Source organism: Heloderma suspectum, chromosome 1 (assembly GCF_057233095.1).
Source record: "Heloderma suspectum isolate Gila_16-S chromosome 1, 16-S_ref, whole genome shotgun sequence".
In the NCBI taxonomy this organism is placed as follows: domain Eukaryota; kingdom Metazoa; phylum Chordata; class Lepidosauria; order Squamata; family Helodermatidae; genus Heloderma; species Heloderma suspectum.
The window spans coordinates 327686853-327713474 of NC_139458.1; the positions used below are offsets into that span (position 1 = coordinate 327686853).

At 43.3% G+C, this 26622-nt stretch overlaps 2 protein-coding genes across 8 annotated transcripts in view; one reads left to right on the forward strand and one right to left on the reverse strand.

Moving 5' to 3' along the window:
• CEP85L (centrosomal protein 85L) overlaps positions 1-26622 on the reverse strand; it is a 202986-nt gene that overhangs the window by 151516 nt on the left and 24848 nt on the right. For 2 of the 3 annotated variants that reach the window (XM_084827391.1, XM_084827390.1), the window contains exon 1: positions 7722-8080. The exons of the other annotated variant lie outside the window; for it this stretch is intronic. In XM_084827391.1, the coding sequence (XP_084683517.1) occupies positions 7722-7773 (52 nt within the window). In that variant the 5' untranslated portion in view covers positions 7774-8080. Of the gene's footprint in view, positions 1-7721; positions 8081-26622 lie in introns of those variants that run through there. 3 annotated transcript variants of the gene reach the window in all.
• Positions 20538-24412, forward strand: LOC146359474 (uncharacterized). 5 transcript variants are annotated; one of them, XM_084831505.1, is made up of 6 exons: positions 20588-20729; positions 20834-20862; positions 20958-21032; positions 22899-23000; positions 23093-23206; positions 23435-24406. In XM_084831505.1, exons 2-6 carry the CDS (start codon positions 20853-20855, stop codon positions 24019-24021), a joined length of 888 nt encoding a protein of 295 aa, XP_084687631.1. In that variant the 5' UTR covers positions 20588-20729; positions 20834-20852; the 3' UTR covers positions 24022-24406. The 5 variants fall into 5 exon arrangements, with proteins under 5 accessions (XP_084687661.1, XP_084687670.1, XP_084687631.1 ...); XM_084831516.1 differs by having other exon boundaries at positions 20614-20729; positions 22926-23000; XM_084831535.1 differs by lacking the exon at positions 20834-20862 and having other exon boundaries at positions 20538-20729; positions 22926-23000; positions 23435-24412.

The following is a 26622-nucleotide window of genomic DNA, read 5'->3' on the forward strand; positions in this document are numbered from 1 at the left end:
ACTAAAAGGCAGCAGATTAATAAAATTTGGGAGACTATGAGTATATATAAAGTTACTCAGCCAAGTGTAGCAAGCAAGGAATCCTAACACAGAGAATGATATAATGGCACCATGGTTTCCATTCAATTCCTATGTTGAGGCACTTCAAACTTTTGATAAAGTTCCAACGAACTACAGTTGCCTGTATTTTTTCTGATTAATACGAACAAACACAAAAATGACATACACTTACGCACATTCCTTTTATATGTTGTAGAACTTGTATTTTTACTTTCATTAAGTGCTGAGCTCCTACTTAGGTTGTTTTATTGTAGATGCTCCATAAGCATATCTGTTATAGACTAAGATTTATATTTAGTGAATGCCTTTGTTTCTTTAGTGATTTTCATTTATTATGTATGTTCTTCTTTTTGTTGCCTTTATTTTTGAAATAAAATCCAATTTCATGACCAAAAAAAAAAGATGGGGGAGACTGCTCCTAAAGAACATTATATTTGAATTATGAAGATGCCTAGTGTTTTATTTTTAAAAGGATAAACTGCATGCTGTAACAAGCACTGAGGAAATAATTTTGAAGATGGAATGGCAAAAGAAATGGTAACAAAGGCACAAGTAATAAGTTTAAATTCCTACTTTTTCTGCCTTCTCGTGCTAAAGTCCATGCACGCAGCAGCCTTTTCATGTACTGAGTCAAGTTGCTCTTCATTCAAGGATAAAGGGTGCAATCATATGCATGTTACAGACAGAAAAAAGTCCTGCAACTCCCAGCATCCTGGGAGTTGTATGACTTTTTCTGTCTAAACATGCATATGATTGTGCCCTAAGAGGTTTTTTTAAGAGTACTTAAGAATACAAATAACATATTAATTAACCTTAATTTGGAAACTCCCAGGTTAACTGAAGCTGTATACACATTGTTACAAGTAATGATGTGCATGCAAATTAACTTACAGCCCTCCGGCTTGTGAAATATTTCTACAGCACAATCCTATGCATGTTTATTCAGACATAAGCTCCATTGTGTTCAATGGCATTTACTTCCAGGAACGTGAGCATAGGATTGCAGCTTCAGCATGTGTCTCAACACTGAACAAGACGTTCACACCAGTATACAGCAAATCAAACAGTGCAAGAACATCAGCCTCATTACAGAACCTTCATGCCATTTACAGGCAAAGGTCTATGTGCTGTATGACTTATCCAGATGATTAAGACAGACCATACCTTAACACCATATTCCTCCTAGCCATTATACAGAAGCCATGGAACAATAAATTTATCTACATGGAATGCACAAGGAGGCAACTTGGTGTCCTCCAGAAGTTTTGGACTACAACTCCCATAAGCCCAGACATCTTGGCAAATGGTCAGAGATTATAGGAGTTGTAGCCCAAAACATCTGGAAGTCACCAGGTTGCCTACCCTTGATGTAATGGATGCTGGTCTTACTGCAGAGGGATTACCTGTGCATTACAGTTTTAGTTTTGTATTTACAAGGCAAAAATCACAGAATATTTGTGTTCTGGGGAACGAAGAAGAGAACACACAGTCTTCATTCATATATATGTGTGTGTGTGTGTGTGTGTGTGTATATGTGTATGTATGTATGTGTGTATATGTATGTATATGTGTGTGTGTGTGTATATATATAAATATAAATATATGAAAACCTATATAGGTTCACAAGATGGTGAGGCACTGCTGTGGAAATGCTGAAGTTTCCCACTTTTTTCTTTTGAAAGAGCTGCATGTTGCCCAAATTGCACAAGAAAGAAGGGCTTGACCTCTAGAGAAGACAGAAATAATTAGGTACTTTTTAAAAGATAACACAATAGTGCAAGCAGGAAGGGGTTATGTATTCATGACTACTGATGCTGTAAGAAAGATTCAATGGGGCCAGTGGCAGTCAAACAATTGCTACATGGCATGTGGTTGCATCAGCAATGTATATGGTAGCTAGGGAAAAGAACCACATTTTCTAAGTAACAAAATCTGAAGCCTTCACCAACAGAAGCAGTACCACCTTGAGAGGAGATATCTGGATTTCTTTCAACGTTAGTAAATACTACCCATTTATCAGGTAAAAATAATCATCTGGGTCTAGAATGATCTATGGATGCTTTTTGTCTCAGTGAATTATATAACACTTCACAGAATCCAGTCACATTGCGTCATTGAGGATGGTCCTATAAGGCATTTCTAAAAATGGGATATAAATGGTGAAATAATTGAATATGAATGTCCAGAAGTAGCTAATTATCAGTCACTCTGATCTTCACAACTGCCTCCCCTTCAACAGTTGTCCAGAAGTTCTTTTCTTAAGAAGCAGACATATTACCATGATGAACAACTCAGCCAGAATAGGGTGCAACTATTTATTACTGAGCACTCACACGTTCATAGGAACCAAGTAGTACAGTACCCCATCATCTTCTTATAGTTGGGTAATATATGCAAAACAAAATGAACCCTTAGGGATCACCTATCAGCTATTAGTACTATCAACCGCCCCATGACTGCAAAACATCTCTCTCCTTCTCCCTTCCAAACATATGGGGGAACAGGGGGAAGTATCTAACACTGACCCCACACTAGTGGGATCCACTGCTAGTGCAATGCTAGTGTTCCCAAAAACAATTTGAATCAAGCTGAAATCGTGGATTCCGAAACAAAAGAGTATGCCAGGGCACAGAGAAGGAGCTTATTCCCAGGGTTATTTTACTAAGTGCTAGTTGCTGTCATAGTGGGATCTGCAGGCGCAAGAGAAAAAGCGGAGGTTCAGAGGCAGCACTGGATACTGCCCAGGGTGCTTGGACTATCAAAGGGCAGTGAACAGAAGGGGCATATGCACATGATTGTTGTGCAGGAGGGAGGAGCAGCCTCTTATGAAAATTTATTTATTTATTATTATTAAATTTATTAATCGCCCATCTGGCTGGTCACCCAGCCACTCTGGGCGATGTACAGCATACAATAAAACAGTTTAAAAAAATAAAATTCTACAATAAAAACATTTTCTAAAATACCCTAACCCACCCCAAATGCCTGCCTGAAGAACCACGTTTTTAATGCTCAACGGAAGCTCATTAAAGAGGGGGCATGGCGGAGTTCCCTAGGGAGGGAGTTCCACAGAGCGGGGGACACCACAGAAAAGGCCCTCTCCCTCGTCCCCACCAGTCTAGCTGTCCTGGCTGATGGGACAGACAGAAGGCCATCCAAGGCTGATCTTTTTAAGCAGCCTGTCTGGTGCTGCTGGAGGCGTTCCTTAAGATAGGCTGGACCGGAACCATATAGGGTTTTAAAGGTCAAAACCAACACCTTGAATTTGGCCCGGAAAACAACTGGTAACCAGTGCAACTCCTTCAGCACTGGAGTAATGTGATCTCGCCGGCGGCTGCCTTTAATCAGGCGAGCCGCCGCATTCTGTACCAGCTGCAGCTTCCGAACAGTCTTCAAGGGTAACCCCATGTAGAGCGCATTACAGTAGTCTAAATGAGAGGAGACCAGGGCATGTACTACCGATGGGAGCAGATGGTCAGGAAGGAAGGGGCGCAGCTGCCGTATCAGATGGAGGTGATACAGCGCTGTCCGGCTCACAGCTGACACCTGAGCCTCCATGGACAGCTGGGAATCCAAAATGAGCCCCAGGCTGCGGACGTGGTCTTACAAGGGTAGCCGTACCCCATTCAACACCAGGTCAACATCCCCCAGCCTCCTCTTGTCTCCCACCAAAAGTACCTCGGTCTTGTCAGGGTTCAGCTTATTCCTCCCCATCCAGCCACTCACCATCTCCAGACATTTGGACAGGGATTCTACGGCCAACCTTGGTGAAGATTTGAATGAGAGGTAGAGCTGTGTGTCATCCGCATATTGATGACACCACACCCCAAACCTCCTGATGATAGCCCCCAGCGGCTTCACATAGATATTAAATAGCATCGGGGAGAGGATGGAACCCTGTGGCACCCCACAAGTAAGTGGCCACGGGTCCGAAACCTCCTCTCCCAGTGCTACCCTCTGGTACCTGCCGGAGAGGAAGGACTGGAACCACCGCAATACGGTGTCTCCAATGCCCAACCCCTCCAGGCGGTCCAGGAGGATACCGTGGTCAACGGTATCAAAAGCCGCTGAGAGGTCGAGGAGAACAAGGAAGGAGCATTCACCCCTATCCAGAGCCTTCCTCATATCATCTACCAAGGCGACCAAGGCCGTTTCTGTCCCATGCCCAAGCCTGAAGCCCGACTGAAATGGGTCTAGATAATCTGCCTTGTACAGATTGCCTCTCGCTGGATCAAGGCTACCAATTAAGCAATACTCCCTACAGAATAATTCTGCATAATTCTCTAAATGGTTAGAATTTCTATCGATCTCACCAACATGGTTGTCATAATACTGAACTATTATAGGTTCTTTACAAACCCATTTAAAAGTGATGGATTGTTAAGCACCAGAATAACGAAAAATATTAATGGTGGTAAGAAAATAAACTTTTTACCAAACTATTATGCCATCATAGTTAAAACTAATCTGATTGGTTCAGAGAACTGTTCTAGTCTAGATACTTCAACCAATCAAAATACAACACCAAGTGGTCAATAATACTATGTTCAGCAATTGTCCTTCTAATTTCTAGCACTCAGCAGGCATAATCATTGCTTTAAGCGGATGGTATAGATTTTAGTAAACATATTAAACTGAAATTAAAACCATCACAGCACAAATATTTTCAGAGTTGACAACAAGAATGTCACATTCTGTGCTTCAGCAAGACACTATTATCCACTAGCAATATTCTTTTTAATCAATCGATTTTATTCCTCACTTCAATATTATCTAAGCAGAAAAGGTAAACAAACAATATTGATGTAACAGTAGAACATGCCGAGAGGCACTGTCAATAACCTTTGAGCATTTTTCACAAGCCTTGCTGTCCTTTTACTTCAGGAGTATGAGCTGGAAGTAGAAAGATCAGCTGATTGTATTGAAAGACTTTTGTTCTGCTAGATGGGGGGTGGCGGGAGAGATAGAAATAACTGTTGTACCTGATCTAGTCTTGTCTTAGGTTTTTCTTCCCTTTAACCACTTCTCCTACTATATGGTGAAAGCATTACAGATATAGTATTATTATTGGATGGATTGTGCCCTTTGTTACTCTGATACTGTGCCAATTGCCAGGAATGAATGGAGTTGTTGTCCAAAACATCTGGAAGGCACCACATTGGGGAAGGCTGGTTCACGTTAGATACTATAAAAAGGTGTCCCCAACCAGTCGTGTCCGACTCTAGGGTGCGACTCTAGGGTGCGGTGCTCATCCCTGTTTCTAAGCTGAAGAGCCAGCGCTGTCCGAAGACGCTTCTGTGGTCATGTGGCCAGCATGACTGAACACCGAGGTGCACGGAACGCTGTTACCTTTCCCGGCGAGGCGGTACCTATTTATCTACTTGCAATTTCTTGCTTTCGAACTGCTAGGTTGGCAGGAGCTGGGACTGAAGACGGGAGCTCACTCTGTCACGCGGCACTCTGGTCTCGAACTGCTGACCTACCGACCTTCCGGTCTGCAGTTCAGCGTCTTAACCACCTGCTTTTTTGAAGCACTCACTATGGTTTTGCTGTAGATGTTTCTAATTTGCACGGAGTCTGCTTGTGCTCTGCTTTTCTGAAATGTGAAACATTAATGGGTTTTCCCTTTACCAAACAAGACTAACACAAAGTGAGATTTTGTTCTAAAATGGATAAAGTGCAAGTAACCAATATTCTAAAAACTAAACATACCTGGCAAGTGCATATGTGATACAAATAATTAATTCCTCATCGTAAAAAGCATGCCCTATTTCACTTTAGAGCAAATAACGGTAACAACTGGAGCTACATGGGGAGGTACAGCTCTTGTACCTGACAGTACCTTGGTACAGTACCTTGCCTTGGTACCTTGGGTGGGCAACTTGTGACCTCCAGATGGTTTGGCCTACAACTCCCATCGTCTCTCACCCCTGGCTATACTCGGTAGGGCTGATGGGAGTTGTTAGCTAAAACATCTGGAGGGATACAAGTTGCCCACACCTGGTATAGAAAATTATTGCCATGTTGATCCTTGATAATAAATTAGGTGCAGTGATATTTTCTAGTGAACCAACAGGAAAAGCACACCAATGCCATTCTTTAAATATCTTGATGAATATAAAATTATTTTAGTGAACCAATCATAAATTCTGCAATTTGTTTCTGGAATTGCTATCACCTCATCATCCGAACAGAAACTTCCCTAAATTCGATAAATCTATTGTTTGGGTCTCCAGGTGAATGAAAGAAGGCCAAACCAATTATTTAAGTACAACGGCTCTGATAATTCATTACAAAGTTAGGAAATGAATGGTGAGAGTAAACAATTAAACCTACATGGTCTATTAATGGTTCTCTCCTAAAACAGCTGGAAATTTAAAGCTATATATCCCAGTCCTAAAATATACTGAACAGTACAGTTATTCACAGTGTAACCAAAGAATGATAATTAATTCTGCTGTGCAGCCAAGCACAGTTTGTTCTCAGGAACCACACAAAAAATGGCCCATATCAGTAATAAAGTGCTGATAACTGAAATATGGTCTTGTTTCAGCCATCAGTGCAAGAATATTCAGCATACTCCTATTTTGGTCGGTTTAATTAGAGAGATAACTGTACTGTTTAATTACTCGTGAGAGATACTGACATGTGAACTGAATGGGCCAAACCAGCTACAGATCGAAATGCCACCGATTTTAACAAAATGTATCTACCCCCACAGAGGCATCACACTGAAGTCACAGAAGAGTCACAGAAGATGCACTGATGCACTCGGGTTTAGGACTAGGGAGTTTTCTAAAACATTCCTTCAAAAATAAAAGTCCTACGCCTGAGTTATCACTACTTCCCGGAAGCAGAGAGGACGCATTCTCTGTAAGGAAGCTGGGTTCCATGAATGGAGACACGCGCGCACACACACGCAACCTTTATTTATTTCGATGCCATGTGCAAAACCGGGCGGCACCGAGGTCGTCTTTCTCTCCCCCTAGACCCAAACTCATCTCTGACTTCCGAAAAGAAAGCAAAGCTGGGGGAGAGGATTTTGGAAAGGGGTGGATTTCCTTCCCTTTTTAAATTAAGCTACGTTCACCAGCCCCAGATTTTAAAAGCGATTAGGGAGAAAGAGCTAAATATAGCCGCAAGCTAATTGCATCGCCGTATAGCTTAAATGGCTCCCTGAAACGGCGTCCGCTCCCTTGCTTTCCTTCCCACCCAGGCCGGACAGGCAGCCTGGCTGCAATCTGCACTGTCGCGCGGATTTGCGGCGGTGACCTTCCTCCTCCGCTTCTCTCCCCGCAACTCTCGCTTCCAGCCGCCCCTCCTCCAAATCGTTCAGCCAGATGGCGACGTGCGCTAACGAACATCCCCCTTGCAAGACAGGGGGACAAGAACAGAGCCGGCGGTGGGTGGGGGAGACCTTTACTTCAGCGTCAAAGTTGAGGGAGGAAAGCTGTACCTCGGAAACCGAAGAGAGGGGGGCAGGCTCTGGAGCCGAGTCTCACAAACCCCGACCTAGGGCTGGGCTCAGACGTTCCCCTCCACCCTCCAAGCGCTGCGCAACGCCCGCAGGGCGCCTAGCGGGACACGCGGCTGCCCGAAGAGATGCTGCCCCGCACAAGTTGGTCCCCCGCTGCCCAGCCGGCCCATTTGCCTCGCCTTACCTGCTCGGTAGTCGCCGCTTTGCCCAACCTCGGAGAGGAACCTCCCCCACATGGTGGTGGCGCCGCCGCCTCCTCCACCCTCCGAGGGCCAGAGAAGGGGCGACGGCGAGGCGGAGCGGCCCCCGGGGTGCCGCCGACGCTGCGGGACGCGGCCTGCTGGACGAGGGAGAAGGCTGAGGGGGGCGGAGGCTGGTCACGGCTGGGCGTTTGCTCCTCCTGCTGCCTTCCGCGCTTTGCAGCCCGCCTTTGGCCTGGGGGGAGCCGAGGCCATGGTGCTGCCAGTCAGTCAGTTCCTCGCCAACAGCAGAAAGGACAAACCTCGCCTTCTTCCGCCGCTGTTGCTGCTTCCCACTCACTGCAGCTACCCTTCTCTTCCTTCCTCCGCCTCCTCCGGCTCGGTGCCGGGCGGGGACAGAGGCGGGAACTCAGCAGACGCTGCCGCTACTCTGAAGCAAGGGGGAGCGGGAGCTGAGAGAAAGCGGGATGCGAGGTGGGGCTGGCAGAGAGTGCGCACCGCCGATCCCACAAGGGGCGACTGGAGAAGTGGGTGGAGAAAAGGGGGGGGCTCATTGGAAAGTGCTAAGAGTTGCCCCAGGGACATAGATTGGAAAGTAATGCGAAACAAAAGCGCCTCTGAGCCCGTGCAGAGAGGCCAGAGGCCATCTGCGCAAGCCTAGCATTAGGAAGAGGAAAGCGTTCATATGAGAGGCTCTGGCACTCGCCATTCAAAAATTAAGCACTGATTAGCTGATTAGCACTGAGGGAGAGCTGGGTAATTCTAGACCCTGGCCTTTTAATGTTCTTATGGGTTGCCCCTCGCCCCTTTAGATAGCCATGTGTATTAGTTCCGCTGTGAAGTACACAACTAACAGTTCTCCACACATCACCACTACTCCATGCTTTACAAAAGCTTCTACATTCCTAATATATTAGAGCAAAAACAAAGAACACCCCCAGAACTGTTTATTAACCCTGAGTTTTTTAAAAAAGGAATACTCTCAGCATGTGAAGTCTTGCATTCTAAACTCACTTAAAGCATCAGGACCTCAGGAATAAAATGGATGCAAAATACATTAACTTGGGAATAAGCACTATTTTGTTGTACAAAAGCATAACATATCTTTAAATTAAAAATAATAAAATGAATATCTATAACCAGGTTGGGCAACTTGTGGCCCTCGTGATGTTTTCACCTACAGCTCTCATCAGTCCAAGCCAGCATAGCCAATGCTGAGTGATGATGGGAGTCGTAGGCCCAGACGTCTGGAGGGCCACAAGTTGCCCAATCCGGCAACACGTCCATCCAGCCCTTAGTGAATATTAAAAGTTTTTTAAAAATAAAAAATGATGCGGTGAACAATGCCAGCGCTGGCTGGTCCAAGTGGTGACACTGGTCCTGTTTGCCAGAGCCCCGATCACCTGCCACTCTGGGTGGTCATGGGGTGGGGGGTGGACTTTGGCCCTGAGGTCCAGCCCTAGCCTCACCACTGGTCACCACTACATGAACAACATATAGATAGTGAAGCTCCACTCAAAAGGCAGACTTCTGTGGTTGCCTTTTGTGTGGAAAGCTGACTGTATGACATTCAGCCAGTTCTAACCACAGCAGACAAAAAAGGAAGAAAGGAGACATTTGCTGGTCTCAAGCCTTATCAGAGCTACTTCACACTGACCCAACTAATCTCATTTTAATGAGGAAACATGGTTGCTTCCAGAAAAGAGCAGCGGCATGGGGGAGCCACTTTAGCATGATAGTGACCCATGCCACAGTAGTAATGTCTTTAGCAGCTGGGATCACTGCGTTACTGCTCCTTCCCCCAGCAATTCTGGTTGTGAATGAGTGTGTGTGTGCACAGGTGCGGGTGCAGGTGCAGCCCCTGGCATCCTAGCAGACATCCAGTACAGCCCTTGGGGCCAAAAAAGGCTGGGCACCCCTGCCCCATGTGATCTTCAGATACAATCAGTACTAGTGTAACATGAGAATCGGCCCATAAGAACATAAGAGCCATGCTGGATCAGACAAAGGTCCATTTAGTCCAGCATTCTGTTCACACAGTGGCCAACCACCTGTCAACTGGGAACCCACAAGCAGGACACAAGTGCAACAGCACCCTGCCACCTATGTTCCCCAGCAACTGGTGTACATCGGCATACTGCCTGTGATACTGGAGGTAGCACATGGCCATCAGGACTAGTAGCCATAGATAGCCTTCTCCAGGAATTTATCTAACCCCCTTGTAAGCCATCCAAATTGGTGGCCATCACTACATGTTGTGGTAGCGAATTCCATAGTTTAACTATGTGCTGTGGGAAGAAGGACTTCCTTTTATCTGTCCTGAATCTCCCACCAATCAGCTTCATGGGATGGCTCCGGGTTCAAGTATTATGAGAGAGGGAGAAAAATGTCTCCCGATCCATATTCTCTATACCATGCATAATTTTGTACACCTCTATAATGTCCCTCTTTACTCTTTTTTCCAAGCTAAACCATCCCAGCTATTGTAACCTTCCCTCATGGGCAGATGTTCCAGCCCCTTATCATTTTAGTAGCCCTTTTCTGCATTTTTCCAGCTCTACACTATCCTTTTTTAGGTATGGTGACCAGAACGTACACAGTATTCTAAGTGTGGTCGCATCATAGATTTGTATAAAGGCAGTATGATATTGGCAGTTTTATTCTCAATTCCTTTTCTAATTATGCCTAACATAGACTTTGCCTTTTTTACAGCGGCTGCACACTCGGCTGACATTTTCATCAAACTGTCCACCACTTTTTCTATAGAACTTTGGCCTCTGTAGTTGGCTATCATGTTCTACCATGTAATCATGGCCTATTTCTTCCACTTCTACTTTTGGGCAATCGAAAACATTTTCATCATCATCCCCTTGGGATGATTTAACCCGAACCAGATGCTTCCCAGCTCCTGTCAGCTTTCCTCCAGGGTTTAGTTTAAAAGCTGCTCGCCACCTTTTTTTATGTTTAGCGCCAGCAGTCTGGTTCCATTTTGGTTCAAGAGGAGTCCGTCCCTCTTGCGCAGGTCCAACTTGTCCCAAAACGTTCCCCAGTGCCTAACAAATCTGAACCCCTCCTCCTGGCACCACCGTCTCATCCATGCATTGAGACTCCTCAGCTTCACCTGTTTAGCTGGCCCTGCACATGGAACAGGTAGCATTGCAGAGAAAGCCACCTTGTTGGTCCTGGATTTCAACCTCCTACCTAACAACCTAAATTTGGCCTCCAGACTTCACAACTACATTTCCCCACATCGTTGGTACCAACATGGACCACAACCACTGACTCCACCCCAGCACTATCTATTAGGTTATCTAGAGGGCGTGTGATACCTTCGCACCAGGCAGGCAGTTCACCATGTGGGCCACACGCCCATCACAAACTCAGCTGTCTATGTGTGTAATGATCAAATCTCCCACTACAACAAGCCCCCCTCCCCCCAAAGACACATCCTTGGTGCGAGATGATATTTTCTCGTCTTCCAAAGAATGGGTCCCTTCCAAGGGTTCATTTCCCTGTTCCTCAGAATGACGCCCTCCTTCCCCGAGACCCGCATTCACCGTGACATTGAAGTTGTTTCAGTGATAAACACTCCAAGATAATATCAGAATCGGGTCACAAATGGCTTCCAACATAGAAAGGCATTTGCAGTTTCTGTGCAGCATCTGCCAAAATTACAAGTAAAGTAGCCCTAATACCACTAGTCTCTTCTCGTTTTCCTTCTTTGTCTTAGGACTGCACATCCAAAAGAGGCTGAAGCTGAGGTAAACAATATATACCATTGCCCCAAATCTTCACTGAATGTATGTGTTTTCTAGATTTTTCTTGGATCTATCCAGATACAACTAAGGTTTGGTATTTACCATAAAACACACACAGATGTACACTATCTCCCCTGCCACCGCCCTCCACGACAAAAGGCTAAGTCAGCCTCTTAATAGCCAGCACTGCAGCAGAGAGCAGGCAGGCTGCACAGTCAATGCAGTGAGTGGTGTGTGGAGTTCCCTCCTCACACAAAACTGAAAAAGCCTGATGTTGGGGGCCAGGTGAATTTGCAATGGCAATCAGAAATGTAAATCTGGAAACAAGACAAGTTGCACAGGCAGCAGAAAAGAGGCCCCCCCGAGCAACGATCAGGTAGTTGCGAATGGCTACCGTAGAGAACAGTTTGGAAACTTTCACTTCTACTTTTAAACTAACCAGAGTTCCTGATTATGTCTGAACTGAGAGGAACTGTTTCTCTTAGTTTAAACTATGGGTTGTTCAAACAAGCCAGGATCAAACTGTGGATTATGAACTGACTTGTTAACAAACTATAGTTTAAATAAATAAGAGTTTTCCTCAGTTTGGATATAATGAGAAATTATGGTTAGTTTAGGAGCAAAACCTTCTAATCTGTTCCTCCCAGTCACACTGAAGAAGAAGACAGAGAGAGCATGAGAGCCCAAATCTCATCTCTGCTTGTGCATGTAGCACTAAGCTACACTTTAGCTGTGTCAATTTGTAGCAGCAAAAACAAAAGAGCAGCAAAAACTTATAATATCACAGTGTGCTCAAATGACAGTGAAATGCAAAAAGTGCAGTCTGTGACAAATCTATATAAAATTTAAGATAAGCAAAGTGACCATTCACTACAACACAATCTTCTGAACATTATTAAGAGCATGATCCTAAGGGACTGCCACTCCAGGCATGGCGGGAGAAGGATGGATACTTTTATGGCCTCTTTGGTTTCTATTTAAATTTGTTTTTTACTAGACAGGTCTCTCAGCCCATCTAGCTTGCTTCCCAGAGAATGGGTGGAGACAGTGAAGGTGATGGAGAGGCTCTTGGATCAAGCAGATCTAGGCCTCTCCTCCTCCCTCCCCATCCCGCTCACTGTCCCACCCCATTTTCTCCCTCCCCAACATCTCTTCCAAGGTCACAGTTGCGACTTTGAAAAAGAAGCCACTGTGGAGATTTCCGCTGTGGCTTGGAGGGTGGGGAGGGCAAAGGGAAGATCCACAATTGGATCTCCTCCTCTGTAGTCATAGCTTTGTCTACGGCTGCAGAAGAGATCTATACCACTCTGAGATGCCATCTGGCAGCCATAGGATTACTCTGTAAATTGATTAAGCTCCAGGAATCAGGAACCCAGATAAGACAGGTCTACCTAGTAAAACCTAATGAGCACAATCTTTAGAGAATTTCTGTAATATGTGCTAAAATAAGCGTTGATGTGAGACAGCCAAATTTCTGCATTCTTCGTGGATTGGTCCCAATATTTGTAACTTCATAAGAGGAGAGGAGAGGAGAGGAGAGGAGAGAAGAGAAGAGAAGAGAAGAGAAGAGAAGAGAAGAGAAGAGAAGAGAAGAGAAGGGTTGGAAGGGGCCTATAAGACCACCGAGTCAAACTTGCCTCACGTCTATAAAGCCACCTCAGAATAAATAGATGAAATAAAAGTAAGCATATTAATCCCCAGACAAGTTCAACCGGAACCAATAGAAGGCAACTGACCCAGAAATGTAAAAGTATACAGTTGTGTATGCTTTACTGTACTCTGGATTTCACCAAGCACAGGCAACTGTTCACACCATTGACACAAACACAAAATGTAGGATGATGTGTTGCCCTTGATTTCTTGTTTTTGATTAGGAGGAGAAAAATGTCCAGACTGGAAGATTTGGCACCTGTTTAAAGCAATATTAAGCACTAAGGGAAGGCGCCTATTACATCTAGCCCGAGATACGTTCAGAAAAGTTGAGCCATGCCATAGTTATAGAGCTGTATCTTCAGTTTCTCCTATTTCTTAAATCAAGCCCAAACAATCTAACTGAAAAAGCACAATTTCTTAGAAAGATGCTTTATAGTTCTTATCAGTGTTAAGGATTAATGGCACTGAATACAGCTGAAACAGCAAAAACACTTTCAATATAGAATTATTTTAAAGGAAAGGCAGGTATCTGTCACACAGGGGCAATCTACATTACAACTTTAAACTGGTTTCAAACCTGTTTTTAGCGATTACGACTACCAAATACAGGAATTCTGGAAATTTTAGCTCTAGGAAGAGGGGCCGCTTGGGCAGGGGACAGGGGTCTCTAGCAAAGAATTCTCAGTACCCTCATGAAACCGCAGGATCCCTTTAGATAAACAGGTCTGAAACCAGTTTAAAGTTGTAATGTAGATTGCCCCTGTGTAATCCCTTCTCCAAAAGGCTGCAGACTTACTCTTAAACTGCTTCTGGATGCAAAACTTTTTTTTGTCAAGGCCAGCACTCTTTAAAGCCAGCTTTAGAAGGCATATACGTTATGACACACATACTGATTTTAGATGTTATTATCTTTCTTGGACCATTAGATAAAGGGCATATAAAAACCAAAATAAAATCTAATAAACACATTATAATCCTTAGTCATGAAGCCAAGGAAGTGGCAGCTTCTACATCAGGACAAGAGTGGAGTAGAAACAATAAGCAGGAATGCCAACACCAAGTAGGCCAAAGCAACCGGAGCAGGAGGTAAGGTAATCCCGGTCATACCAGAAAATACATTGCAACTAGCGTCCCTAGTGTTAGTGGCTGACCCAGCCTGAATGTTTTCTAAGCCCAGCAGTCATTAAAAAGGCCAAGTAAGTCAAAGGTTCCATTGACTTTCCTCCTTGATCTTCCAAGATGATTGCAAACTTTAGACCTAAAGGATGCAGGTTTAAGCACTGTAAGTGCCAGTTCTTTGTTAACAGGGATTCTTACCACCACCCCTTTTTCTGTTCTATCTCAGGGTAAATATATATAAATTATAGTCTGGTTATTATCTCAGGTATGCAGAGGTGGATGGAATTCAGAGTTTACTAGAAACACAGTTTGTGGGAGGCTTGAAACTGTCTTTTAACATCACATTTGTTAACAGTTCTCTGGCACTTTCAGCATTAGGCTTGCCATATAGAGTAGTTTGGCCTCTATTTTATTTCAGATGTGTAGAGGGGCCTTAGGTTACCTGACCCTTAGGATCTGTGGAGGAGCTCATAGTATAGAATACTGTATTATTTTCTTACATCTTTATTGACATGTTGCTATCTTGTGTTCTATTTGCTATGGCCGCTATATATATTTTTAAGAAGCCTAAAAGTAGCTGTGAGAAACTTTTTTTGGATGCTCAGTCATGTGGCCATGGGTTTAGAAATAGCACAGGAGAGTTGGTTATCTTTTTTTTCAAGTGCTAAATGGGATCCAGTTTATCTTTGTCATACTCTGCTCCTGAGCATAGTACTTGGACGTAAATTACATTGGTTTCAATCAGGCTAATTTCCAAATAAATGGAAATTATGTTAGTTGGGAACATGATATGTATTGTACAAACTGAGTTTTCAGTAACCTTGGTTTACGGATCCTGTATATTAGGATTAGCCACGCCTTCAGTGAATGGAAATGTATGCTCATGCAGACAGGAATTGCTCCCACTTTCTCCTTCTTTCCCTTGCTAAACTACTGAGCAAGTTAGATGACCTTCACACATGTTGATAGCCACCTTAAAAAGATAAGCTGTAGAAATTCTCTCATTTCCCTGCCTTGTCAAAATTAATATAAATGGAATTCCCGGTCTTGACATTTAGAAAGCCTAAATGCATTGCTAATTACATTTTCAGATGAAAACTGGTTGTCCTTTGTTAGTGGTGATGTGACAGCGGAGAGTTGTCAGTAAAAGCACACTGAAGTAGTGTGCTGTGCAATCCTATGCACATCTTTTCAAATGCAAGTCCCATTGAGATCAGTGGTGCTTATTCCCACCTAAGGGTGCATAATGTTGCATCCTTAGTTTCTGAAGAATTACAACCAATAAATAATAAAATACAACCTTTAAAGTGCCAGGAAATGGCACAAGACTAGGAGGGAGGTTTCTTTACTTCAAAAGATAGCACTACAGCTGTTTTGAATCTTTGATACAGAAAAATGGTACAAATACATTGAAATGAATATAAACTGGCAGCAGTGATTGAAACGCATTGCTTTTCTTTATCTCCTGTGCATTCAATTTCCCCTCCAGGACCCACACTGTGCATCACTACATGCACCTTGCCAGTCACATTGCTCTCTGTCTCTTGGGTTGCTCTCCCCACAACTAATTGGCTGATTGCTCCCGCATTCTACTCTCACCCCACCTTACAGACGGCGAGCCCCAAAGCCTCCTCCGGTAGCCCAGGCCACAGCAGCCAGCCCACCACAATAGCAAAAGAGGCAAAGCTAGAGAGCCCCTACTGAGCAGCTACTGCAGAGACAGAGAGAGAGAGAAAGAGTGAATGAGTAAGAGAAAGGCAGAGAGCTGCACTTGAGGTGACTGGGAGCTGCCAGTGGTTCTCAGGCCTTGCAGTGAAGAACACTGGCTATTAAACTACTCCAGTTGCAGTCCAATATGATGCATATTTGTGTGGATGTAAATCGCACCAAATTAAATAAAGCCTACTCCCAAGTAGGTATTTGCATAGCATTGTAGCCCTACTCTAGCTACTGTCGTTTCTGCTTGCTAGAAAAATCACATTCTGCCTCTCTGGGAAGAAGACAAGGGTACATGATGTACCACCATAGCAATGACAACTCCCACTGGTCAGCTTATGATGCAGTGTTGACATATAACCTGAGGAGAATGCTTATGATGACAGAGTAGATGCTTCTAAAGGTCTACAAACAGCCTTATATTTCAAAATGTTGGTAGAAAACTGGAGAATGACATAAGAAGGATGGATTCATATAGGCCATGAGATTAATCCTATTATTGTGTCATTTTGTAGAAAACACAAAATGTTGTTTTTTCCAGGAGGAGGGGGGTTCTGAATTTTTAGAAAATAGCTAATTTTGCTTTATTGGACTTGCTGGGAAGGCTATTAAGAAAATGCTAACCTACCTCTCTTAAAATAATATAAGATGTTTGATTATGAAATGCAAATGCCAAATGTTCAATGATAAATAATTAAGATTGTGAAAATGTAAATGAGTAAAAAGTAGTAATATTATGAAAGGGAAGATACACAAAGACATAAGCAGGTTCACAGTGAATTCTGGGTAACTGACATAAAAAAATAGTTGTCAAAATGACCTGGATGGTATCCAAAAAGAAAATGCTGAATTAAAGCTGTATCACTTGGACCACGGGGTTTTTTTGAGTAATGAGTAGATGGAACAATATGGTCTTATACGTCAAAAGTTTACTTAAAGTTTTCACTTATCAATTAATGAGCAAAAAAATATTGTGTAAGGTATACACATCAAAAAGCTTGATACACAGATGCCTGAAAACATTTATAGACTTTGGTTTAATGAGCAAATTTTGTGTATTGCGTTACTTGGTTTAAGTAGCTAATTTTGAATATGGCGTTATCTTCTCAAAGGTATGATTCAAAATTGATCTTGTCTAGCCTAAAAGGTGCACATGTAAGCCTTTTTTGTATGTTCTAATTTTCCAGGAATGTTTAGTAACAATAATTAGGACTGTAAGCCCTAATTTATGGGACAGTAGATTAGCTAAGAGGTAATTTCTACACCAAAAGGTATAAAGATGTGCTGAGTTTAGATTGTGGGAGGTTCTTATGGGAAGCTCATGAGACATGCATGCCTGTCAGCTAAATAGCCTATTCAGTATTGAATGGGTAACTTGATACTTAGAATGAGATCTCTCCTTTTTAAGCTATTAGGACTACAATTCTATAAACAACTGTTTACAAAATTCTTTTTCCTGTTAAGCTATTAAGATTTAAGAATCTTTAGCAAAGCTCTGTTTAACAACAAGAAATGTTTTTATGTCATTTTATGCAAGTGATATTTTGATGTGATGCCACAAGTATACTTCTAGTCAAAAATTTAAAAAATGGATCAGAAGAGGTTTCTTTTGCTAATTCCTGTTAGTACAAAACCAAAACTGAATTTACCTAAAACAACGTTTGGTGTATGCTTTGTTTGAAGTGTATTGATCATCTATGGGTAGTGAACGGGCAGCCAAAGGCTTCCTAAATACTAGAACTATAGTTTGAAAACACTCAGCAAAGGCCAAATCCATAACACTATTATACCCCCTGCAATTTATTTTGTAGGCAATAACCCACCAGACTTTGGGTTAAAAGTTATCTGCAGAATTTCTTGCAGTTTTGGGGAAGGACACATTTAAAGGAACCGTCCAAAAATTGAATTTTGTGCCCAGTTGATGTAAGAGTTTGGGGCTATAACTTTCATGCTTTTTTCCCAGTTTTGGCCTCAGAGGATTCAAACCAACTGGAAGAGATCTGCAGTGTACTGAAATAGTTTGTGGGAGCATCATGGAAAAGATGGAAGATATGCTGTGCAAAATGTCCATAATATGCATGGAAAAAATCTTATTTTTCAGATTTCACATAAGGAAAAAATAGCTTTGCCATATCATACAAGTTTAGGCAACTTGCGGCCCTCCAGATGTTTTAGCTTATAATTGCCATCACCCCTTACCATTGGCTATGCTGGCTGGGGCTGATAGGAGTTGTGGCCCTCCAGATGTTTTGGCCTACAAATTGCCAGCCCTAACAGATGGCTGTAATATTGTTGCTTAAGAACACTTGTAAAAAACAAAACATAACCCATGATAGTCATAGCTGACTTGCCCATGAGTATGAACTGGCAAATCAAAAGTCTTGGTGGGAAAAGTGGTCCAATCCTGAAGCATCCCAGTCAGGTCAGCCACATGAATTTTTAATGATAATGAATAGGCTGTGGTTGGGATGCACCTATTCACAAAATGCCTGCCATGGTGGCCATAGCTAGTCACAAAACACCAGTTTAACAGAAAGGCAGACTGGCAACTTGCCCAAGATCCTGATTACAGGGTGTGGGGGTTGGGCCCACAAGGACAGAGGTGGGGCCTGAGCCCCAAAACACAAATCCACTCCTTTGAACCCACAGTTCTCTCTCTTGTTCAGGAATCCCCAACACACACACACTTAACACACACTCCCAGGAGACAAGACCTACTCATTCATTTCTGTCTCTCACTCATGCCACACAAGATCCACTCACCACAGTCACGCCTTTCTTTCTGTCTGTCTGGCTGTCTCGCATACACACACTCACACCCCTTCCCTGCTTTCTGTCTCTCCCTCCTGCTCCTTAACCCCTCCAGTTGCTCCCCACCCAAGCCTCCCCACTTCCTCAGGTCACCCCCCCTTTTCACCTGGTTGCCTCACCAAGCCTCCCTGCTTACCAAACAGCTGCAACTGGGCCTCTTCCCTCTTTTTCAGGTGCCCAGGAGTACTTTAAAGTGAAGTACTAGTCTCCGGCCATCTTTAGTTCCTACGGATATCTCTGGGTCTAACGAGGGGCCCAAAGGCATTCAGGGGAATAAGATAGCAGGCCGCTGAGGCAAGTTCTTCAGTTTTAAGTGACTGGGGCCAACTGATTTTTTTTAAAGAAAAAAATTTAAAAAGTGCAAGTATCAGCAGGCCACTTTGCAGGTGCAGGTGAAGGTATCCAAGAGCACACTGCCTGACCCTATAGAGGGGGTGGGTATAATAACCAAGCAATTTCCCCCATGTAACGAATATGCATGTGTGTGTTTTGAGGACAAAAGTCTGTAAAAAATAAAGGCTATGCTTCTAGACACCAGCAAGTGTTTGAGCTAATTTCCCCGTTTGACAAGTAGCTATTCCCCATTTGCTAGAGCATAGTGCTGTGTCCACACGTCTGGTTCATGGCCCGCTTAGACTTGCGTTGGTTGTTACATGTCTAGACATGCAAGTTGCATTTCTGTGAGAACTGTGTCAGTTTCAGACAGATGGCAGGTCATGGTTATAATATTTAAAGTGTGGCAGATTTTAATCTCCCATTGGGGAAGAAAAAATTAGCATATTGTGACATCATAAAATAAAGTGTTTCCAGGATTAGCAGTGTTTTAGATCTGAAACAAAAGGAGCCATTTACAACAGCCCTGAAAGGTAGATATGTACTTTAAGCTTGCTGGGGCTTAAAATTGCTAGGATTTTAAAAGTCTTACATGGGGCCTGGGATCATGGGATGCAGTTTAGAAGAGACTGGAATGAAGGTTCTGGGGTAGAGGGGCAGGGATATCAAGTAACCTTTACACTTTTGTAAAATACATTAAAATCTGAGATGACGGTATGTGTAAAGCTGGTTTGGGGTTGTTGTTGTTCAGTCGTCAAGTTGTGTCCGACTCTTGGTGACCCCATGGACCATAGCACGCCAGGCCTTCCTGTCCTGCACTCTCTCCCAGAGTGTGCTCAAGTTCATATTCATTGCATCGGTGATGCTATCTAGCCATCTCATCCTCTGCCGTCCCCTTCTCTTTTTGCCTTCAATCTTTCCCAGCATCAGGGTCTTTTCCAGTGAACAATGCTTAAAACTGAAAATACAATTATTCTCATTTTAAATAGTCTTGTCTGTTTTCCTTGTAATCTAGCTGTAAGCAGGTAACAGTCTGGTAAAGGTATTAATCGAATCACCTGATCTTGGAGATTGTGGTACTTAAGAAGAGTTGAAATCCCTGACCGGATTCCCTAATCTCTGAGAGACAGACTGTGCTGCTGCTATCCAGCCTTTAATTCGCTGCATATACAGGAAACAATGTGGGGGGAAGAAGCATGGACTGCTTACAGCCCATCTTGACCATTTATATTTAGGGGTAAAAGAGTACAATGTTAGTTTTAGGTCTTTACAACAGCCTTGTAAAGTAGACTTTTATCGTCGGTTTCTAGCGGTGATACTTAAACAAAGGGAAGGGGGAGTTGTTGGCAAACATGGCCAAAGCCACGTGTTTCCTAGGGAGTGAGATCACATGCCTGCAAAATCCAACCAGAGTCCCTGAGCTAGGGGGTCAAGTTTTGCACGAGGGTCAGGAGGCCTTTGGGGCGGAGAATCCATGATTGTATCCAATCACAGCTGCACAGCACCCACAACAGCATTTGAGGTTTTAAAAACCCTGTGCGGGGGAAGCTCTGTCTTTTTTACCTGGAGCCAAATTGAGAAGAAGTGAGGTATTCTCTGCGTGTGAGTAGACTGTAACCCCCCCTCCTTTATTCCTTTAAATGGGGCTCATTTTAAAAATGCAAGCCAGCTGATGATTATTACTCTGTTCCACGCACACTTCACAGAATAGCAAAGGTGAACAGAATGGCTGAAGGCAAGTTCATAGTGCTTTTGTGGGGATATATTTTAAAGAATTTCAAGCCTCCGGGGTACTATTTAAAAAAGCGGTTGTGTTTTTCTTTTCCATAGGAAAGCCCCCAAAAGCTGTTCCTCAGGCAGGTCTCTACATGGAATTAGACGGAGTTTCCAATAATGTGTTGCAAGGCACGTATTTTGATTTTTAAATGTTGCATGTTTTGAGTTTTAAGGGAGTTGTTGTTTAACAATCTGTACTGCTACAGGTTTATGTTAAAGTGCAGTTAACACAGGCAGTTTTGCAATGGGAATCCCGATTATTTTAAAAATCCGCAAACAATAGATGCCAGGTCTGCAGAAAGCCACGTGCATGTTGCTAATTCTGTTTCCTGAAACACGAGCTCTTCCCTCCCACAGCTACCACGCATGTGTGGCAGATTACTTTATGAAAAATTGAGATGGATTAAGGAATAGGCTCCATAAAGTGCGGTGGTTTTGGAGAAAGTATGTTAAATTACAGTTGCTGGGTGGTTTGGGGCAACTTTTAGTTTTAAGGATGTTGTTCCTTAAAAAACGGGGGATGAGGGAATTTGGGGGGAGGGCTGCAAAACCAAAGTATCTGAAAAAGCTTATTTATTTAATTGTAAACTAATGAGACCTAGGATTTAAGGCAACTAACCCCCCTTCAACATTGCAGCTGTATATTTAACACTCCCCCCCCCAAACTTTAAAACATTTATAATTTTAGGCTAATGTTGCCATATGCCTGGGCTATTAATCTTTTTCCAATACAATATCCATTCATGCGGCCTTTTGACTGGGTCGAAGATTTAACCCCCAGCCCAGGTTTTTTTTTTCTTCCAACTATACCATATGGTTAGCAATATAAATATACTAAAAACAAATGAAATTTAAATGTTTCAAGTTATTTATTTTAATTCAAAGGCATAGTTGAAATTTCTACGCAGGGAACAGTAGCCATTTTAGGGAATAATGCTTGAAAAAGCCATGACTTGTGTCTTCACAGATGTGGAGTGGTAATTGTGGGTTCTCAGCCTCAAACCTAGTTACAAATCCATTGTCCTGACATAAAGATCAAATAGTAGTTTTATTCGTTGATGTTTTGACCAAAAGCACTTTTTTTTCCAGTCCAGGAATAGTAATAGTAATTCACCTTAGATTTCCCCTATCAACCCTGCAGTCCTAATCTGGCCCTTTGTGGTTCTCCAGATGGCCACGTCCCATTTCCCCCAACCATCTATCTTTTAGTGGTTTCCCAGCTTTAGTGCAGGTTTTTCCCCATTCTAAAAGGTTGGAATCCTCTCCTAAGGCTTAGTTAATTAACAATGATGGGCTCTTAGGGTTATGAGATTGCTGAAATGTACCCAGTCTTCATTTGCAATTATCCTCTTTGCTTTGGTGGTTAGGATATAAGATGGGATAAAATGAGCTAGCTGTCCCATATTTTATCTTGTCAGAGAAACTACATGTGTCTTTGCAATGACTCCTCCAAACAGAGGAACTGTTAAAAATCTTCCCCCGGTTGGTTTTACCAAATTCAATTTGCATCACTAAAGTAAACGTCAGAATGCGTTACCCAAATAATGGATTTGAAAGGAGCTGACATGGTGTGTTATTCAGCAGCATCCTGAATTGAAAAAGCATTTTATGGGGTAAAATTAATGCTGTTCTGCATTCTGCTGTCTCATGTGATGTTTGACTGCAAACAAAGTTCAAATAAGCTTTAAACCAGTTGATCCTCCATTTGCTCTCAAGGTGCTGCTAAAAATGTCCAAGACACTCATACTGTATCTATTGTTCATGGACTGGGGTAGGCCTCAACATGCCCTATGGTCTTTAAGTATGCTAACCCACTGGCTCATTGAATGATGCTCCCATCCAAAATGCTCCAGAGTTAACCCAATAGGTGCAAAGCAGGGAAACCAGCATCCAGAGTATTCCCAGCATCCTACAGTAATAAAGACAGGGAGGGGGTGAATAGGGATGAACAGCTTTTTGAAATATAAATCCAACTTTTTTTGTTTCTGAAACTAGTACATATATGTGTGTTGTTGTTTACAGAAGACTTCATTGAATGCAGCCCTCGCCTTGTTAATGTTTCCAGGGCAGCATCTACTCTGGCATTTGGAGGAGCAGGTAACAAAGCATTTTATACTAAGTGTCAAGTACTCTGTAGGGATGCTTGTAACTTGTAAAAGCTGAAAGGAGTTAAATGTATGTGTTTGTAGGAAGCATATTCGATGTTCAGGAGACTGAAGTGCCAGGAGGGTCTGTGATGAATCTGCCCAAGAAAGCTGCAAGGAAAAGCAAACATACAGTCCCACAGACGTCTGATGACATAGGTAAAGTTCCATTTTGGGGAGTAGAGGGTGTCTGTAAGGAAGACTAGGAATCTACTAACGTGGCCATTGTGGACATCACTGATGGTAGCTCCCTGCCCGGGGGCGGGGGGGACCTAAAAGTCAGAAGGACACCAGGCAAAGGCTTTGGTATAGATGCCTGTTAAGTGTGTGTGTGGGGGGGGACACATTACACAACTGACAAGTGTTTTTCTCCTTCCTTTGTTTTAGACGATGAAACTGAGGCACAAAAAAATGTTAAAATATGTGCCTGTGCAGAACACCAAGATGGAACAGATACTAAACCTGAGAGGAAAAGACATGAAGCCTCAGAGTCTGTGATCTCTGAACCTGAGCGTGCCATATGCACTCGTCTTAAGCAGTTCACATTGCGGACTGGGATGCTATCTAACTGTTGTGAATATATTAAAACTATGATCACAGTGGGTGATGAGCTCATAAAGCAGGGACGGGAGTACGAAATGTCCATATACAGGTTTTGGGCTAGGCTACTTGATGATGATTATGATGAATCTGAGGTTTTCACTCTTTATAATGATATTAAAAAACATACATATTTCATTCATGGTAATACATCCTTTAAACATGTACAAGTAGATGGTAGTAAGCCCTACCAAAGATTCCGGAAAAGAAAGAACAAACTCAACAAGGGGAGGCAGTACTGGAGAAGGAGGGTAATTAATATATTAAAGAGGTCTAAAAAGCTACACTCAACCAGTAAAAATCGGAGGCTTCCTAAAAGAGTGATACCTTATGGGATGATGAAGAGGCCTTTGTGTACAAGAGGGAAGCTATAGCTCAGGGGTGAGGAATGTGTGCCCTCTGCAGCCCCCCCCCCCCAGCATTCCAGAATTAAAAACTGCAAGCTGCAGGGGGGAAATGCTCCCCCCCCCCCACTGGACCTTGAGGAAAAGACTTTCTCAAGGGGTCACTCAGATTAATTCCCTGCCAACCAAATGTGCCCCTAAAGGCATGTTCCAATCTCTAGTGGGCAATTCTGCCAATAGAAAAAAATTGGACTGTCTAAAGTACCCCAGTAGTGTTACACCAATGCTGATTTCCTCACCCAGTCTTTCTTACCACTTCTAAAAGGCAAAGGTAGGCTAGTATTCCTACCCAGCTCAACTTCTAATATTACTGTTGTGTTTTTCAAATATAAAAATAAATTTTAACATTTGTTTACACTTATTTGCTGCCTGTGGATAGTTGCTTTGAGGGGGAAAAGGAAAAAAATACAACAGATTCTTTTCAGGTGCATTTCATTGGGAAACACGGCTATGAAAACCACTGCACAATATACAGTGTCGGGCTGGTTGAAACATATTTGAGGCAGGCCTAGACATGTTCTTAGGTTTGTTTCTAGAAATTGTTTTACCATTTGATCATTCTAAATTGTGAGAATACAGTTCTTAAGGATGTTTAATTGTTTGACCCTTTCACAATGTTAGTGCAAAAACAGCACACACTGGTAGCCGCACACCAGAGTTTAGGGGGGAGGGTGCTGCAGTTGTCTGACAACCAGGTATGTTTGCACCTTCACCCTGTGAGGTAGAACAGGCTGCAAGACATCCTGCTGTCTATATTCCTCAGAGGTAGTTCCACCACCACTCCCATGTCTTCTTAATATCCTGCTCACAGGAAAAGACAGGCTAATGGGTTTTATATATGGAGGAGGACATGACCTATATGCCTGATCGGTGTGCTGACCAGGTGCTAACTGTTGGACGGACGACTTCAAGGCCCCTGCTCTCCCTTCTTGTGGTTTCTTATTCTTTATCTTTCAACCTGACCTGGACTGAACAGCCAATCAAAGTGAGGGTACCTTCAAATAGAGGACTGTCCTCTGTAAAGCAGCTCACCTGACTATAGTATGTTTGCCAAGCAGTCCAGCATGTGGTTAGGTCAATGGCCAGGCTAGACAAGATAAATCTACTGCAGTAGATTTATCAAAGAGACAAGCAGAGAGAAGTTGAGAAACTTAAATAAAACGAAGCATCAGACTAGCTCGCTAAACCTTATCAGAATCCTAAGAGTAACTCACCAATGTAGCTTATGGGTGGGGGGAAGACCCACACCTAGGATTTCCTGGTTTAGCTAGTCTGGTGTTGCCCTTTTGTTTTCCATGCATAGACAGAAAATCTTTCCACTTCTAGGGGTCTTTTTATCTTGGAACTTTCCTTTTAGGGGGTCAGGGAGGCCTGTTGGACTCACCCATGATACTTTTTAGATCCTCCTTTTAATGTATATCAGGCCTGATGCCTCTTGTGAAGGTAGAGAGGGTTCACACTTTTCAAAACTGCTTGAGTAACATGACCACCACAGCTTTAGCTATGTTATCTGCTGTTTTTGCATGTGGTTTAATGATGTCCAGGCCTTTTCTCAAAGGGGGGGACTCCTTTTTGGAAAAAGGTCCTAAATATCCCACCACCCCGTGCCCCATACACAACAGTGAGTCCGCTGTTGCCATGGAGGAGCATTTCCTGCCAGGGCCCTGTAATAATTCTGATGAAGGGGCCCCCATAGGTTTTCAGAATCACAATTTTTAAAGTGTTCTTTGGGGGGGTGGAGTGCGGGTATAGCTGTACAATTGCCTTACCAAAATGAATGTGATTTCAGGATCAGGAACTTGTCCTGATGTAAATGTAGCTACAGCTAAGCTCTCTGCAGCAGACCTCTTTTTCTTGCATTCTCAGGCCTCACATCTTTCTTTTGAATTCTATCTGAACTCTGGAGCCAGTGGCAACATTTTCATGTATTGAGTTTCAGAATTGGGAGCACCTTGCCAAGCATGACTCCTTTATGTCTGGAGTGGGTAGTTTATATTCATGGACCCCTGGCACTACCATAGGCCCATAACCTATTGTAGGACAGTAGATGTTTTGAGCCTCCCCATCTCCCTGAGACAGGGACCCAGCCAAGAGAACCCACCCCAAACTGAGTGCTAGGAGGGGAAATTCCCATCATAATGGAGCCAATCCTGTTTTGAGTTCCAGTTTTTACAGGAAGGAGACCAAGAGAGAGTGGAGTCTAGTTTCTCCAGAGTCAGGGACTCCCCACAAATCCCCTTCATACTGCTTAACTTTTGCCTGCTGAATTCTAGTTAGGCTCTGTCTGCCTCCCCACTGTTCTAAGAAGGAAGGACTTGCTGCTCTTTCTTCATGGGATTCATTGTCTGCATGGAGCCAGGCCTGAACATACTGCAGGGGAATTTGGCAACCTACTCGGTTTTGTCCCATGGTGCAAGCAACCCTATGGCAGAATGGGCCATGCCCCCGTTAAAGCAGAGAAAGACACAAGAGGCGTTGCCTTCATGTTTCCCTGGCCACCCACAGGGTTTTATAAAGCTGTACATCTACAACACTGCTGCTCCTACGGACTTCTAACCCCAAAGGGGGCTC